At 36.5% G+C, this 19,185-nt stretch overlaps 1 protein-coding gene across 1 annotated transcript in view; it reads right to left on the reverse strand.

Moving 5' to 3' along the window:
* Positions 1-19,185, reverse strand: part of DIP2B (disco interacting protein 2 homolog B) — a 50,921-nt gene that overhangs the window by 6,063 nt on the left and 25,673 nt on the right. Inside the window, exons 17-31 of the mRNA XM_015831848.1 lie at positions 18,471-18,585; positions 17,149-17,350; positions 16,684-16,793; positions 15,295-15,375; positions 12,919-13,042; positions 11,597-11,718; positions 10,461-10,572; positions 10,158-10,267; positions 9,001-9,131; positions 7,675-7,843; positions 4,398-4,568; positions 3,746-3,807; positions 1,226-1,283; positions 596-670; positions 192-369 (exon numbers count right to left, since the gene is read on the reverse strand). Of these exons, the coding sequence (XP_015687334.1) occupies positions 192-369; positions 596-670; positions 1,226-1,283; positions 3,746-3,807; positions 4,398-4,568; positions 7,675-7,843; positions 9,001-9,131; positions 10,158-10,267; positions 10,461-10,572; positions 11,597-11,718; positions 12,919-13,042; positions 15,295-15,375; positions 16,684-16,793; positions 17,149-17,350; positions 18,471-18,585 (1,820 nt within the window). The remainder of the gene's footprint in view (positions 1-191; positions 370-595; positions 671-1,225; positions 1,284-3,745; positions 3,808-4,397; positions 4,569-7,674; positions 7,844-9,000; positions 9,132-10,157; positions 10,268-10,460; positions 10,573-11,596; positions 11,719-12,918; positions 13,043-15,294; positions 15,376-16,683; positions 16,794-17,148; positions 17,351-18,470; positions 18,586-19,185) is intronic.

The following is a 19,185-nucleotide window of genomic DNA, read 5'->3' on the forward strand; positions in this document are numbered from 1 at the left end:
ATATATATATATATATATATATATATATATATATATATATATATATATATATATATATATATATATATATATATATTCACGTTGATTTGTGGGAAACTGTTCTAACAGTTTTTCTTGTAACATTAACTTTATGTTCATGTCATCAGTAAAAATGGACATTGTCTAAAGAAAAGAGGAGTAGTTTGTCCTACCTCCACTGGCAGCTGTGAGTTCAGTCCGTCGAACAAAGCCAAGGTATCCCGTTCGTGCCCAGAGAGTTTGAGCAGCATCACCAAAGCTCAGGCGGGTATTGAAATGATCTGCTTGGAGGGTTTCATTATCATAGATGGTATAGTATCCACTAGCAGTGTGAGGACTATTCACCCAGATCTATGAAGGTGATAAAACACGAATCTTCTATTTCTTACTTTTTTATTTTGTCTCTTTTGAATTACAGTGTCAGAGTGTAATTACAGTGTAATCATCTGTGCACTATATTCTCTTCTATTTTCTATTAGACATTACTATGCATATTGGATACATATTGGGAGCATAAAGATTGGTTGGGTTAAATATAATTTTGTAAAGTAGCAATAGCAATAGCAATAGCACATACCTCTCCAAGGTGTGAATCACCAACAGGTCCTTTGGTCTCAGGATTAACAATTATCACTTTGACTCCAGGCAATATCTGAGAGAAGGAAGTGGGGTTGGGGGGGGGGGGGAGAGATATTGGTATCTGTATTATACTAACTAAACACTTTAAACAAGTCTGTCTTTTCAACTTCTTGGGGATATGACTTATCCCTTGTGTTGGTAAATGCATTACAAACAACTGTGTATTTTATAGCCTAAAAGCATTTCCAACTTTGACATCTCTGCTGATTTAATTTAGCTCAAGCAATTCTTCCAACTCCTCCATTTCCATCAGAGCTATCTAGATCTAACCTGAGTTATATTCTTAATTATTTTAGCATTATTGCCCATCTCCAACTCCATCTATTGTCTTAAGAAGGCCAGACACAAGAAACAGTACTTCAAACTCATTACTTAACAAAGGAAAAATTAATATTTTAAATGGCCATTAGGGAAGAACCTATAATATATCTGTAGAAAGGAGGGGTTTTTTTGTCCTACACAGGAGTTGTACACCCCAAATCACAAATGCTGACTGAATTCTATTGTTTCCTTACTTTGGGTTGCATGCAAATGATTCACAAAGATTCACAAACTGATGTATTATTACCTTGCCTGACTCGGAGAGTAAGAGGCTCTGGGGAGCACCTCTTTCAACTAGCCGCACTCTGGAGATAGATTTAAAAATTTAACACAGACATATATTTATGATTTAAGAACCTTCATTACAAGATACTTAAATTACTCTTTAATATTCTGAACATAACACTAATAACACTAAAGAGAAAGGATTTTTCTTCCATTTTGTTTCAATTCATATCACCACAGAATAATCAATTACATTCCTATCTATCTATCTATCTATCTATCTATCTATCTATCTATCTATCTATCTATCTATTTTTCTATCCATCCATCCCACCTTTATTATTGTTTATAAATAACTCAAAGTAGCAAATATATCTAATATTTCTTCCTCCTCCTATTTTCCCTACAATACCCTGTGAAGTGGGTTGGGTTCAAAGTTTAAATCAACTACTATTTTTGAACAACTACTTTTATCTTAATATAAATCATTTTTGTTACCTGATTTGTTCAACGCACCCACAACTAATTTACATCCAAATGCATTCAACTTTGAAGTTTTTAGTAATGTTCAGTCACGACTCAAGAAATTAAAAACCCAAGGATGATCATTACAAATAGCATTGACAAAATCCCTTCAATCTCTCCATTTGCTTGGCTGATAGTTGGATATTAGCAAGATAATGGCAGATTTAGCTGAAGAACATTTGCACAATGTACATCTGGCAAGTTCTTTGGATAAGTAAGGTAAGCAAATACCGGCATTCTCTGGAAACGTCCTTTTTTTATACCCAGAGAAAATGCCATTACTCAAACATATTCTTGCATGTTTTATAAAATAACCTTGTCAAATTTATGTTTTTCTTCATTAATTGGTATTTTATTCTTGGATCTCCTTATAAATACAGTATTTTTCTTTATGTCTCAGCATATGACTGTGCTGTCAGCTACCCAAAGTCACTTGACAGTGATTTTGGGAAGTTGACTTGAAATTGAGTAATGAAACGGATGGTATGTAAATGTAATAAATATGTCTTTATCTGTCTTTTCATTCTCACATAAGAATTAAGAAAGTTATGAGAACCAATAATATTTTAACCCAATTAGAGACAGCTTTTGATTCTTGTTGATTTCTTAGCTTCTGCTCTGTTGAAATGTATTGCCCTCAGCTAATCTTAGGACGTAAATGTGATTATAGGAGATGGGAAGAGGTTTGGTGTGTTGGGTATTATTACATGTCGCCAACAGGAAGAAATGTGAGAAAAATGTCACATATTGAAAATGATAGCCTGCATTTCAAAGGAGAGTTTCTGATCTAGACTGGCAAAACCAATGGAAAATACATTCCATCATTAAAATTCATATGTGAAGCATATGTGAGCTAGCATTCCTCCACTCCTTTGTAAATTATCCTAATGCTTCCTATTCTCTGGGTAAAATAAAAGCAAGAGCCACCAAGCAAAATGTAAGTCAATTTGAACTGTCTTCTTTGAGCCAAATGGGGAAACAAGTGTGCACGCATGTGCATGCACACACGCACACACACACAGATCCCTATTATGATTTTGTAATAATGAATGTAAAGGAAGAGACTGAAAAACCAGAGAATTCCAGAGTAACATCCTGCTATTGTTAACTTCAACAAGGCCTTTTGGTCAGGGCAATCACAGACAATATCCTGTCTAACCACCAATTATTATGCTAAAGAATCCCTCCCCCCAGCCCCAGTGCCATTTTTCTCTCCCTACAGTACCTCTAAGATTCTATGTAAATTGCTAGTTTTAACTACTGAATGTCTGTTTAACAATCTGAATTGACTAGCCATTAATTATAGGGTTGTCTTTAGAACAGGGGTCTTCAAACCTGGCCCTTTTATGACTTGCGGACTTCAACTCCCAGAATTCCTCAGCCAGGCATGCTGGCTGAGGAATTCTGGGAATTGGAAGTCCACAAGTCATAAAAGGCCCAAGTTTGAAGACCCCTGCTTTAGAACTTCCAGAATGTGTATGCCTGTATAATACTCTAAAGTGCCTAGAATAGCAACAGAATTGAACTGTAGATGTCCCCAGTTCATACTCATCAGAGAAGAAAAAAATGTTCATAAAATAATCTAACTGATTCACTGATACCTGAAATCTTAGGAATTCTGCAAATTCAGAAGGAATGGCTATTCTCTTTGTGGGGGAAGGTAATTTTCTAGAATGTTAAATATTAGGGCAATTTAATTATTGGTGAGAAAGAAAATAAATCCGTAACTAATAGAATGTTAGAAACTGGATGGATTGGTACCACCATATGCCTAGCATAATATAAATGATACATACTGATTTGTTCCAATACAATCGTATTTGGGGAAATCAAGAAATTTGTATGTACATCTGGGATAAGCAATCTACCAACCTCCAGAAATTCTGAACTACAACTCATAAGCTGGTGTCTGCTGGTTACTGCTGAGAGGAAGTGAACCATCTTGCACACTCCTACTCTAAGTGCTCTGTTCTTATAGAATTCAGTCAAAAATGAAATATAACAAAAATAATAGTACCTGTCATGTCGTAATGATTTCAGATCCACATAAACTGTGGTTGGATCAGGCCCTGAGGTTCCCTATAATAATAACAGAGATTATTTTTAAACGTGTCATATTTTCTGCTGCCAATGAGTGATAATTAAAGGCACTTTCAATGAGAACAATGCAAACTAGATCCGTAAGTGCCCAATCTATCAAATAAGGAGATATAACATAAAAGGAAATGTTTCTGCTGCAAATCCAAAAATACTTTAACGAAGGTTTTCTTGAGAGAAGCTCCACAACTTTTAGTCCTCTTTACTTTTTCAGTTTGGAAAATATTAGTGAAAAACTGATTTTTTTAATGTTTTATTAATCTAATTATTTATTTCTGTTTAACCACAGGAAATCTATAAAAGTAGTCTCCCAGAGAGTTTCCCTGTATAAATAGCCATATGTTTACTTTTACAGTACAAAAAGGGTTGATAATATTTTTTTTAAAAAAATAAGCAATATACAGTATGAATAAGTCCATGTAAATTAAAAAAAAACCCTGCAAATCAGCATTCACAATTCTTCAGGCTCAACCCCCCCCCAGCACAAACAGATTTAGAATAGGTTGAGAATTCTGCTAGTGTGCAGAGCCCCTGATTTCAAAAAATAAATCTAAGCAAATCTTCACTGTTACCTGTAAACAGATAGCTACATTGACTCTTGACCCAAACGTGGTGCTGACCGCACGAGATGATAGACCAATGTCCTTGAAAAGCTTGGAGAAAGACTGAGTAAGAGCAACACGTGGGCGTTCTTCGGCCACCACTACACAAGTCCGGACTCCTGATAAGTTGATACCTCTTGCCTGTTAATACACAAGGTTAAAATTATTGGGGGGAAAATTACAGTATATCTAACAGGCAGGGATAACATTAATCAATGCTCCAGTTAATATCCAAGTACTTGGAGTTCATTTGCTCTAATAATCATCTAGGAAACATAATCAGGCTGTTGGTTTTTTAACACTAGGCAAACCATTAGGAAATCACTAACACGTGCCCATCTTTTTGATTTATGTAGTTCTTTAGAAATATAGAACCAAGCAAGATGTAGTCATAGTACTCTTCCCATGTCATTTAGACCTATATGAAAACGCTATGTGAAGGTCCAAAGCGTTTGCAATTCTTTAGGTTTAAAAGAAAAAAAAAGTAAAGGATCAAAAGATATGAACTGTATTTAAAAAAATCAGATCAGGATGTACCATCAAGGGCTGTTGGATAATTAAAACACTATATTTGTTTGAATCAATAGCAAGATACTGATCTAAAGTAGCAGGGAAAAAGTTCTAACAATAGGAGTGACATGTCCCTCTTAACTCAACTCTTAACAAAAACTCCAACATCCAAATATTTAAGTGAACCCTCAATTTTTCAAATCCTTAAAACCAAAACATCAGCTGCTATCCAGCATAGTTTTTAAGAACATAATATACCATGCACTATACTTCATTTTAGGAATTTATTTATATTTTCTATTTAACAATCTATTCTAACAATCTTTACTGGCTTAGATACAATTAACTTGCAAAGTTCTGTGGAGGAAAATCAACATACAGCTAAAACTGAACATACAGATCTAATTCACCTACAATGCTAAACTATGCTTAAGCTTGGTTAATATGAACACTGCTTCCAGCTCCTCCCATGAACTAGAGAACAAGTACAGCATATTTGTTTACAGGTAACATTTTGTTCAAGTACAGGACATGTGCTAGTTCTGACTGGAGCCCAGAGCAAAAAGTATAATTCCTTGTATTGTTAATTTTGGCGGAAGAAGCCCAAGTCTTTAATTTTATGCCATATTTAACTATAAACAAACCATTGGACAGGTGTTTCAACAGCCCCATTGCTCAGGGAACAGTGGATAATCAGCAGAGAATTTTGCACCAACCAAATCTAACAACATACTGTATCGTGCAACACTGCTATTGCCAGAGCCCTGGGATTCCATGTTTCCCTTTCTTCTCCCTTTACATGCAAAGAAGATGGATCTTTAAGAGTTCTAATGACAATTTGGATCAATCTGCAATTTCCTTTTTCATGTCAATACAAGAAACTGGATTACACAGCTTTTATCTGTAAAGCAAGATACCAAAACTCTGAGTTTTGTTTTTTTTAACAAAGCACAATTTCTCATATCAGATGAAATGAAAAAATTGCAGATGATCACAATGATGATCAGATATAAAATATCATCACTTGGCTAAGGAGCACAAAAAGTGGTGGAGATGCACACTTAAATCCATGTCCCTGCATTTAACAATGAACTATAATTTGTCATCCCTGATAAAGTCAATTATTTCATCCTGAAAAAAAGAGTTGCCAAATTTAATTTTAACAAATATTTCCATTTTTTTTCTTTTGCTATAAATCTAAATACATTGTATTTTCTGAAACAATGATATTTGTCCAATACTAATTGAAAATTACTGACATTCTATTATTTAGATAACTTAGTGGTGAAAATAGAGAAAATAATATTTTATCAATAATCAATAATCAGTATTAATTACAAGTAGGATGTCACTATTACAAGCATAAACTTATTTGACATTTTGATTTCAAATAGAGTGTTTAAAATGCTTCAGATTAAAGTACATATTGAATTATCAGGATTTCAGTCTTGAGATTAACTTAAGGTTAATATCTTTGTTGTACTGCTGCATATACACATATTTAGTAAAAGGAAAAAATAGAAAAACAATTTTAACAAGAATTAAACTAACAAAAATTAAAAAAACTACCTCAACTTACAATAGTTCATTTAGTGACCGTTCAAAGTTACAACGGCACTGAAAAAAGTGACTTATGACCATTTTTCACTCTTATGACCGTTGCAGCATCCCCATGATCACGTGATCAAAATTCAGATGCTTGGCAACTGATTCTTATTTATGACAGTTGCAATGTTCTGGGGTCATGGGATCATCTTTTGTGACCTTTTGACAAGCAAAGTCAATGGGGAAGCCAGATTCACTTAACAACTGTGTTACTAACTTCACAACTGCAGTGATTCACTTAACAACTGCAGCAAAGCAGGTGATAAAATGGGGCAAAATTCACTTAACAACTCTCTCGCTTAACAACAGAAATTTTGGGTTCAATTGTGGTCATAGGTCTGGGACTACCTGTATTGAAGCTATATAACAAGCTTAATAAATAAAAATATTTATGTTTTCAATAGTAAGCTTATTGTCTTACATTGTTATAAAAGTCAAACCCCTCTACTATCTAGTATGGTACATGATTATGACATACACTTATGTGACTACAGAAGAACTGAACGCTATTTTTCATCTAAACTGAAAACTCAAAGAAAACAGACTGGAAGATCATTCAACATAACATAAGATGCATGCAGAACGTTTCTCATTGAACTGAGCTATACATTTTTTTAAAACTGTGTTTTTAAGGTAGCGAGGCAAACTTTATTATTATTATTATTATTATTATTATTATTATTATTATTATTATTATTATTATTATTATTATTATTATTATTATTATTATTAGTGTGGGTAATCTAGAGTTAGATTCACAGTCTAAGATTGGTGGAAACTTAATAATTCAAGTCCTAATCAAAGACCTAAGAAGCATCTAGGAATACAGACAATTCCAAAGATTTTTTTGAAAAAAATTTAGGGTGTTCAGATCTGATAAATTCAATATTTCCAGATACCGAGGAAGTTGCCAAGCATCTGAACTGCGATCACGTGTCTGTGAGGACACTACAATGGCCACAACTTCTAGAACTAGCCACAAGTCTCCTTCAGTGCAAATGGTTGTTAAACAAGGATGATCTGTATTTACAAGATCAGTAGACCCTAATAATCTGTTCTAATAATCTGAATACTAAATTAGACCTTCTAAAATATGTTTAAAAGGATGGGGGTGGAGGGAGAGGATTCTTACCTTTAATACTTCCACCTGATTCCCAAGCCCCTTGGTACACATATCCATAACAGAATAGGAACAGAAAGTATCCCGTATTTTATACTGGCTTACAGTGGAGAGCCACAGGAAAAGATTGGATTCTAACTCCATAGGAGGAATTAAAATGGATTGATGACCAGAATACACACTGCAAGAGAAGAACACTAATCAACTATACATTGATTTTATTAACCTGGCAGTCTAAAATATTATCCTCAGCCTCAAACTGCTTATCCTTTTCTGTGCAAACATACTTCCTTATCCACCCCAATCCAAGATAGATTAGTAATTCATTCTCATTCATTACTGTAATTATGACTGCCTAAATAACGGACTCACTACTGTTAAAGGCAGTTGAGTGACAAATATGGGATATTTAAAAGGTATATCATTGCATGCTCTCAAATAAGCTTATGATCAAGCTGATTTCAGTATTGTTTCTAAACTAGTTATTTGCCCTGCTACAAGAGACAAGCCATTTCTGATTTGTTGATAGTTTTCCTATCTCATGCTTACAAAAGAGTGACTTCAATAATTAGTTTCAATAATTAATTGTGATAAATTTGTTGTTTACAAGAATTATTTCATAGTGAATTAAACATTTTGTTATTAAATCTACAGCCAATTAGATATTATTAGGCAAATCCACCAACGATCTTCCCTCTCAAGAAAAATGTTACTTGCCAATCTGAAATATATCCTAAGAAAAAAACTGAATTGTGATTTCTAATATTCACCACTTTGAAACATCACTTCAAAAACATGCATAAATGCATACATATTTGAAAAATGTATATACCAAATTGCATTCGCATTTGGAAGCGATGGAAGTTTTCTTATGTGGTTGCATACTTATTTGTTTAAATCTGCAGAATAAAGTAGAACATCTGATACTGACATGTACTGGATTCAGACTTACTATTCATGTAACAATGATTCCCCAAGGACAAAGGAAAAAAAATGTCAATACCACCCTATTTTCCTTACGCTGGTCTATGACCGTAATAAAGATTTGATTGATTGACTGAATGTCAATACATGGGATATAGGATAATCAGGTAAAAAAGGTGCAGAATCTCTTGTGATGTTTAAATCATCATCAGGAAAATACTGGACGTTTAGCTAATGAAACTGCATGTTACTTGAGATTCCTATCATGTGAATTAGATCTATTTCATTTGATATCCAATCCCCCAGCTCTTTCAATCAGGCATTTCACTGGATTAAGGTAGCTGTTCTAATTTATGTCAAGCAAAGATTTATCTTCTGCAAGCCCACCAGTTCTAATTACATCCTGACTCTTACCTACAAAGACACCAAAGTGCAAAGCCGAGCCCACAATAGGGATCAAGACAGATGGCAATTTGCCGTGAGGAGTACAGCTCACACTGGAGCTTTATGGCTCTACAGAGGGCACTGACTGATGCATGGGACATCTGTGGGAATAAGAAGAAGAGAGAGAGAGAGAGAGAAAAAAGGAGGGGGGACTGAATCCCAGTTGCACGATAGAAGAGCATAATAACATGTATATGAATATGATAAAAGTATCACTATACCTAAGTATCTGAGTAGCCATATATTACGTGGTGTCGATATTGAAAACCATAGGTTAGCTATTTTATTGCATCAGCAAAACCCAGAATCAATTCTTTTAAATTATTCATCCTGCTTTTGTCTTATTTATCTATATAACTTTTTTTTTATTTTAAAAAAGGAAAAATATTTCCATACTCTGCCAGGAACCATGCTGTCAAATAAAACTCAGAGCATGAACTAAACAAGAAATTAAACTCGGATTTTTGCACTGCACCTTAGTATTACACATGAAAGTATTACTATTACCAGTTTATATTTCAAATATGTTGTTTATGCTAATGGGAGCCTCCAGGGTTTTTTCATCCTTACTCCTGGATGGGGTTACACTATACCCATGAGAACAGGCCAGAGAATGAGCCAATACTATTCAAAAAGAAGGCCTAGTACATGACGACACTTCTGTTCCCACCGTTAACCAGGAACAGTGAAGGCTAAGCATGGAAGGGAACGTGCCCTGTCCTTGTATATCTAGCTAAGCACGGAAGGGAACTTGCCCTGTCTTTGTATATCTGCCACACCCTCTTTGGTAGTCCAAGCTGTTTCTTATTCCATCCAGCTTATTAGAAGATCATGAGCATTGTTCACTGAGAAATGGTGTTCCATCATATGCCACCCCACTGTCTTTCATATCTTGCAGTCAAAGCTATGGGAACCACTGAAGTGCCTTTAAAATTCAAAGCCATAGCAAGATGATTTTGCTCTCCTTCATGCATTACAGTTTCTAATATCTGACTTTACCCATTCAGCGATTTTTATGCCCAGATAAAAATATGATGCCCTCTTAAATCTATAAACAAACAACCAGAAATATTTTAGAGCTCTAGCTATATAACACAGGCATCCCAACACATCAAGTACTCTTATACCTTTACTCCTGTAAGCATCCCTGTTGTGGATACACTAAAATCCAGGTATGCCAACATTTCTGAAGTCGGTGGTTTGTAGACCTGAGGTAGCCGCTTTCTGGGCAAGTCATCTGGAACGTATAAAGAAGAAAAGAGATTACTGTTGAATTTAGTCTGGGGAGTAACGTAAGAATGACATGTTGAAATGCAACAAAGCCAAACAACACAATTCTAAATAAAACAGAGCTAGCTCCTGCTCGGATGTGCATTATAATTGCTTGGAAATCCTGGGAATGAGTTTGATGGCCTAGCAGGGTCTGTCACCTGTATCAATGATGGTTGGCCAGGTTTTTACATCAACAGCAGTCGACGCCTCTCTGGACCTCAGTAGTCTCATCAGAATTTGATTTGTGAGAATACAGGCAGCTTTGCTCACCTAAAATACATTCAATAAGTATGATTGATTATCTGATTATCATTCTTGACAGCATTGTCATCAATCATTCATAGAGTGCATTTTTAGCACGTAAAATATTTCACACATTCTTGCTTTCTTCATACCATAGCTTTGTATTAGCCCCACTCTGCAGGTGTATCCTCTCTATTACCTTACATTTTAAGAACTTTGTTTGATTTTCTAACAAATGTATCATTTCTGTCCAGTAAAGATCTTGAATTCAATGAAAATCCAATTTTGATTTTTATCTCAGTATCATTTGTATCTTTGGATTACAGGGAAGAAAATCAAATCATTAGGCAGAAAATATTATCATTCTATACTAAAATATAACAATGTTTCCCCTTAATGTGTGGTTTTAAAGGATAAATATACCTAAGAAAATTCCAAGAGGATTAGGGAGGCAAAAGGCTTTTAACCTGAACACAAGAAACTTAACTGCTCTGTTATTTAATGATTCATGAATTACAGGACAGCAGTATTAATATTTCTAGAGTATCTCAGTGATAATTAGCATAAGGTGGTCCTCAGGTTACAACCAACTATCCAAACTTGCAAGGGTGCTGAATGAGGGGGGCTTATGAACAGTGCTTGGAGTTCTGGCTATTACACTATCCCCTGATTTCTGATGTTCCTGCTGGCTTTCCACAAGTAAGGTCAGTGAGGAATCTGGCAGGAAGTCAAGTCACGATCACGTGAGGTCCTCATTTAATGAACCGCGTGGACTTCACTTAACAACACAATCGGGACTACTGGAACTGCCATCGTTAAGTGAAACGGCCACACGATCTAGCGCTTTACCATCATGTTGCTTAGCAGTGGCAATTCCAGTCTTAATGGCTATCATAACCTGAGGACTACCTGCATCGTAACAGAAAACAAATTTCCCACAGAATTAATACCCTCTCTATTTCAGCTGATGCACAGTAAGCAACAACGCTAAGACAACGGGCGAGAACTACTGATTTAGATGCAACAGCTTGCGCTCAGGTCTTATACTCACATCTACTATCATCCGCACAGTGGGCAAAGTGGCAGTGAGGTTCTGAGCATGTGGAGGCCGGACAGTCACTGGGATACAGCCAGCATAGAGACAGCCATAAAATGCTGCAATGAGTTCAATACCTAGAGGACCAAAAAGCAGTGTCACATCATCCTTCTCCCTTTATTTTTGCTTTTGCTGAAAGCTTCTTAAGAGTCACGGCTCTAAGACAAAGTTTTCAAATAGGACAGTAAGCCAAGGAGGGGGACTGAAGGAACTTGACTATAGAAAACAAAAGATAAGTTAAAATAAGACAAATAAACCACCATGAAAGAGGAAGGGAGAAAAGAACCATTCAAAAGGGTGTTTCTTCCAAGGAGTCTCCTTTACAAATTGTTTCAGTCAATCAAAACAGAAACCTGGAAAACTTTGCTCTTAATGGAAATGGACATTCCAGAAAAACCCAAGAGAAATGAGTTTATGTAGCGAATTCATAATCATTAAATGGCATTTGTCCAAGCAAGCACTGAACATTTCCAGCATAAAGAATATGAATATAGTTAAAACATACAGCTAAAAATTAAGAAAGTTTTTGAGAATTCTTGGGACTATAACCTGTGTCTTACTGCTTCAGTTAGAATATGAGGTAGACAAAGAGATTTGAAATGTAATGAAAAAGCATCAGTGTGATTTGATAGAAGCACAAACAGATCCCCTTAGCCCAGTGATGGTGAATCCATGATACGTGTGTCATGCCATGATGTTTTGGGTGACACACTAGCATTCACTAACACTTGTCAATAACTATGATTTTTAGAGGCTGCGTGAGAATGGGGTGTGCTCTTGCACAATCTCTGAAAGTCTCCAGAGCTTCTGAAAAATCACACAGAAATGAGGCATGTTTTCATGTGGTTCTCAGAGGCTGCAGAAGCCACAGAAGGGCATTCTCCTAAGCTGCTTCAAGAACAAAGGCTTCGTGCAATCCAGACCTGTCCCAATTTGTCTGTATTTTTTAAAGAAATAAATGGATATGTAAACAATTGTTTATTTTTTTGTTCACGGTAGGGGGGGATGACACACAGTTATTAGGAATTTTTCAAGTTTGACACACTAAACCCAAAAGGTTCACTGTCACTGCCTTAGCCACCTCTTCATAATCTAAACAATTTCCTGCTCTAATTTGTTTTACAGTTCGTAAATTTCAACTTAACGTAGCAAATACTTCACTTCTAAAAGCTGCAACACATTTCCTGCAGTTCAGTGCCTCATGAAAGTTTGCAGCTTAGACATGGCAAAATACAGTGAATCCCATGTAAATTCCCCCAACTCTAGATTTTCCTTACCAGGAGGATAGAGTAGCACCACATTATCACCAGCATTGAGATGTCCCTTTTCATACAGAATTGATGCAATTCGCTCCGCTCGCTTGTGCAGCTGTAGGCAAGTTGCTGTACAAACAGGGGCTCCCTTGCAGAGAATAAAAACAAACAAACTCTAAAAATCTGCAGAGCTTGGATAAATTGTTTCAGAAGCAAAGACAAGATACTCTCTTCAGTAACCAGAGGCAAAACGTTATTTTCAAGGAATATTAGGGCCATGACTTTGCAGGGTATGTTGTCACTCATATTAAGAGTGTACTACATAACATCAGAGTTAAAATAAAAGTAATCCCGTGAGTTTTAAGGGGGAATAGTAGACTTACAACATGGATTCAAATACATGCTCAAATATCTGCATAAAGAAGTTAGCCTTATGCCATTTTCAAATGGAAGTAATGCTAACCTACACCAAGCTAAAAGGATGTGAATGAAAACGATGGCAAAATTGTGTATGTTTAAAGAGGATTTAAAAACAGGTCTGTAATAAAGTTGAGTTCAGCCAATAAATTTGATTTGAAAAGTTACAGCAACCACATTTTCTTAAATCGCCTTTACTATAACTTTTCTTGTCTAAGTTACACTATCTCGTGTCTTAAATAATAAAAGCCTTCTTGTTATAAAGTGAGACTAATAACAAAAAGGAGAACAATGATGTTTTTTTTAAATTTTCCAAGGTCTCCATTTTATTTAAGATTATCTGAACATTTAGCCATTGGAGAGCTTTTGTTAATATCTAGAATATGTGTAAAATATATTCTTCTATTGCATGAATTGTGCAGGCAATTGTTTTTCTTGTGACACACTATCAAAAGTGAAAGCTGGATGTTGAAAAAGCTGGATAGAATGGGTATTGATGTTTTCGGTGTTGGAGAACACTCTTGAGAATACCATGGATAACCAAGAAAATAAACAAATGCATCATAGTAAATACTCAAAGTATTTCTCACTCAAAGTAAAAATTACTAGGCCTAAATTATCATACTTCAGGCACATGTAAAGATCTAGGTCTCAAGTCTATAATGCTGGAAAAAATGGAAGGAAAGAGAAGAAGATAAACAGCAAGGTGGATGGACTCAATTTTAGTAACAACATTGCATCATTGGAAAACCTGAGAATCAGGTTGGGAACAGATACATGGTCACTAAGAATTGACACAGACTTGATGGCACATCATCATCATCTAGCATCATACTTCCACTGTGAGGGTAGAGTCTGTGTTAGTTTTGTTCCTGGTATGGTTCACTAAAGCTATTTCTATATATTTGCATCAGCAAACATGTCTTATTTATACTGTACTGCATCATTTTCTTGAAATATATTCCTCTGTATCTTCTAGCATTTTAACAACTTTCCATTATTTTCTTCCATAGGAAGGAAATATACTTCCACAGGAAGGCTATGCAGAGAGTGGTAAGGATGGCAGAAAAAAAAGTTAACTTCCTTCTATCCAGGACAAAGCATATAAGCAATGCTTGAGCAGGATCTGCAGTATTGTCTGGGATGCTATACATCCTCTCTTTGACTGGTTTTTTTTGTTATCTTCTGGAAGAAAACTTTGTGGTATTCAGAACAGAACAACTAGACTCTGTAATAGCTTTGTACCATATAGAATTAACCTTGTTAAACCTCAAGACTCTTTTTTCTACTATGTATTCAAAATAGACCGTGATTAATGTGTGTGTGTGTGTGATATGTGTGTGCATGTACTGTATATATATTCTTTTGAGAGCGGGCATCAGAATTTCATTTTTTTATGTGTGCCAATGTGTTCACAGAAAAAAGGGACAATAAAGGTTATCTTATCTTATCTTAGTTTGTTATATGAGTCAAGAGGTAGTACTTACTTATTAATATTTATATAGCTGCCCAACCCAATGCGACTCTGACCAGCATACAACAAAAAACATCTTCAACAAACGCAACATAGTAAGTAAAATAACCAATGCATAAAACCTAATTAAAACAGTAAAATGATGACCAATCTAAAAATATACTGCAACTAATCCAAATGGGACTCCAAATTATGTAAATAAGAATAATTAGTAAGACACAGCACAACAACTATTCTGTAAATGTGAAAAACAAAAACGAGCACTAAATCCAGTCCAACTGATTGATTGAATTGAACTTTAGGTAGTTTAGGAATAAGAAAAAGAAAGGCAATCCCATGTTTCTAAACAGACACATTCCCTGAGAGAGAAACCAAACCAACGAACAAAGCTCCACAAGCAACATATCTCATGCCCTGAAGAACAGCAACATTTTTAAAGGCTAAAGGGTGCGAAGACACAGGAGTTCGAAACACACAAATGTTTGGAAAATGCAAAACTTCAGCTCTACCTTGGCATTGAGCAGGAGGAAAAGCATGTGCTCAGGAGTTGCCTGTGCTCTCCACTGAAGCACCTCGGACAGAAACTGATGCTGCAAAAAGAAAAGAAAAAAAAATCAGTAAGTTGTGGAGGCCGTTTGATGGGGTAGTATTTACTTTTAGCTCACTGTTGATTAAAGAAAATCCCAAAGAAGACTGAGATGTTATTGACACCCTAAGGTTAAATTGGGGAGTTGGGGTGGTTTGAATGATGATCTCTATGAAATGCAAGTGGAGAAGTACAGCAAAAGGTTCGGCCAATGTGAAAAACCCACTCAGCCAAATGAGCAAAAATTCTAGAGACAGGCTAGTCAAGCAGGGGTAGGCAACCTTGGCTCTTTTATGACTCGTGGACTTCAACTCCCAGAATTCCTGAGCCAGGATGGCTCAGCTTGGAAACCTCTCCCTTTCCCCTCAGCATGGCTGGCTCAGGGATTCTGGGAGTTGAAGTCCACGAGTCATAAAAGAGCCAAGGTTGCCTACCCCTGAAACATCTGACACCAATATTTAATAGTTATCTGACAAGTATCAGTGGAACCCTAACTTAACCAATCTAAGAATGCCTGAGACCTGTGCCTCTTATTCATTAACGGTCCAGTATAGCATGTAAAACAAATAGCAATGGAAGGGAGTTTAAGAGCAAGACTTGGCAGCACCTGTCCAGGGCCACAATCCAATCCAATGATTCAGATCTCTTTCACACCCATTGAGTGACAGTGCATGTGCAGTATAATATTGCCTGCCATTCATTGAGCCATTAACTACTTGCCTAAGGCAGCAAAGAAGCAGATGTCCTTTTGTGAGTAAGAGAATGACATCAATGATTCTTAGAATTTAAGGAGGAGAAAAGCACACATAGAAACAAATCCATGATGATGTTTGCAACAATGGCCAGGAATATTATAGCATTTTCATTTCAGAAGTAGGCTACTCTTGGCTTTATTTTAAAGCACGGGTGTCAAACTCGCCGCATCATGTGACGTGTCGCAATATACCGCGACTTTTTTCCGCATTGCCGGAGCTGGAGTGGGCATGGCCTCCGCATGATGCAACTGGCCCATGGGCTGGCAGTTTGACACCCATTTTAAAGGATCACAGGACAATTCAGATTCAGGTTAGAGCAATCTTTTACCACGCCATTTGCTCTTTGTGGGAAATGAAAAGAAACAATTAGACCCATAGGCTAAGAATCTCATATTGATTCTGGTCTTGCTCAACATTAGCTTCTGCTCCTTCCCACAACTTTTGATCCTCAGCTGATTTTAAGAAGATGCATTTCCCAACATAAAAAGTAACCACCATCTTTCCTCAGTTGTGAAAGGGCTAAGAGGAAGTCTGGAGAATGTGGCACAGATACTCACCTTTCTCACTAGGTCATTCTCTTCTATCTGTCCCAGATCCCTCCCAGAGGCCTGTGCGATACGCTTCCCTGCAACCAAGTTCCCCACCATCACAGAGGCAGGACCAACACCTGTTGGAACAGACCAAGGTATAAACATTTAGGAAAAGAAGGCAATTAACCGTACTATGCATCAATAAAAATGTACAACATAAATGTCATGATTTTTTTTTCTTGCTTCAATCATATATCTACTTTTAATTCCAAATGAGAAAAAAAAACAGAAAAAATGCTTGGAAAAAATGGGGCCATGTCCGATGCACAACCTCAGAGCCTGTCCACTGATCTGTCCCTGTGAAGATGTGCAGCCAGCTGCTTATTCAGGATATAAAAATAGGGGCCCCGCTCTTTTTTCATTATGACAAGAAACATTTCCACCAACTACCCAGAACTTTTAATCCACTTAGGGGAAGTTTTGTCTAATTACCTGGTTGTTTTTGCCTGGGTTTCGGCAGATTGGTTACACACGTGTGTGGGCACATGAGAATGTTACATGGATGCAATGACCCTTCCAGGAAATGCTGTTTGGTTTGAGATATATGAATCCCTCCCAGAGGAGTTTTTGGCAAAGTATTTGCTGGAACAAGAGCGAGGCAATATACTCCAACTTGGTGAATGCTGTCAATTGCCTAAGAACCAAGAAAACCAAGGTTGACATTCTAGAACTATGAAGAGCTATTTGTATTTTTACCTAGATAACTTTAGAAAGGAGTAAACAAATTTGCCAAATACTGAAAAATAAGTTATTAAAAAAAACCCCATACAAGTTGTCAACTTACAACGGGTTACTTAGCAACCATTCAAAGTTATCATGGATCCCCCCAAAAGGGCTTGCAATCCACATTCAAACTTCTCATGGCTTCCCCCGCCCCCATGGCCACATGATAACTGCATTTTGAGTATTCAGCAACCGGTTCACAATAATGGCTGTTTTCAGTGTTCATGGTCACGTGACCGTGATTTACAATGTTTTTTGTCAGAAACTGACCTTTACTTTTAGTTTATGGCAAAACCCACCAATTGTGTAGGAGAAGACCAGCCTGAGCCCGAGGGAGGGGTCAAATGCGTCATCAATCATGAGTCCCTGCATGCTCACAAGAGATCTAAGTCCAGCCCACCTTTCTTAATTTCCACTCATTTCCCTTGACCGTTAGCAGTTCAGATTTTTCTAGAGAGCTTAAGCTTATAATAAATCTTTATACTCATTTGAACTGCCCGAATCTCCCGATTCCCTCAGCACTTGACAGATTGTGGGCAATGAGTTCGCTGAAGGACCATGGCGTTTGTAAAATTGGGCATGATCACATGATGACCTGCTTAGTAACTGGCATGACTTATGACTATAATTCTGGGCTCAATTACGATTCTAAGTTGAGGACTACATGTAATTGCAGTTAATATTGTACACTGCCCAGGGCCTCGCTTTGAGGGAGATGAACGGTGTAGAAACATAAACTATAAATAAATAATATAAATAATATGCAGTTGGACTAAAACATATTAGCGGATATTTACAGAAGAAGCTTTCCACATGCCCCATTTATGAGTTAATACAAATGTGAAGGTACATGAAATGAGAAATTAAGGAACATGGGGCCATTCTATTTTGAGAGACTGTCTCATAAGGATCTGAAAATTTCACTCTCATCACTGATAATGATTCTGTTGTATATGAAAGCACACAGGTCAATGGTGGCTACTGCCCATCTATTAAGAGAGAGAAATCAAGTCATCCTAGGCTAGTCTGACCTGCAGCACACGACTCATCCACTGAAAACTATCTTCTTCAGAAGCATCAGGCCGTTGTTCAGCTACCACCACAATCCTTTCATCATAAAACACAGTCACAGAGAACACAGCAATCCTAAAAAAGAAAACAGAAGAGAGGCTGTACGGCTGGGCTGTGTTGCCTTAGAGAGTTGTGTCACCAGCTTTATCCCAAATGTGTCTGGGAGATATGCAGAAAATCAAAACTGCATGAGATTACCAGATTTTAAAGCATGTTAGAGTAAGAACATGAATTCTCATGAAATGTGATGGCATTATGAAGTTTCAATGTTTTTTTAAATGATCGAGAGCAGGGTGATGTCCTCACCACACCCTTTGCTGCACAAATCCTTGGCAGGATTTTTTATTTTATTTTTTGTTTCAATCAAACAGAAGGCAGCCTGCAACACTAATTGCCACACATTTTGGACTGATATTTTAATGAAATAAAAATCAAGAAATCTGTTATCTGTACTAGAATGATTAAAGCTGCCAATTCAAAGGAAAAGAATGAGGTTATAGATAGCAGCCATGCCTTTGGCAATGCTGGGGCTGAATCCTTATCCTATGTTTATTCTCTATGAAAAGGGCAAGTCTTTTTCTGCTGCATTTTTTGAGGGGGATGGTGGTAAAGAATAAAATGATTTCTGTAAAATGTTTGGGGAGGAAGAGAATGTTTTACTAGGAAGATGCAGTT

The sequence above is a fragment of the Protobothrops mucrosquamatus genome, unplaced genomic scaffold, assembly GCF_001527695.2.
Source record: "Protobothrops mucrosquamatus isolate PMUCROS unplaced genomic scaffold, P.Mucros_1.0 scaffold_282, whole genome shotgun sequence".
Classification (NCBI taxonomy): Eukaryota; Metazoa; Chordata; class Lepidosauria; order Squamata; family Viperidae; genus Protobothrops; species Protobothrops mucrosquamatus.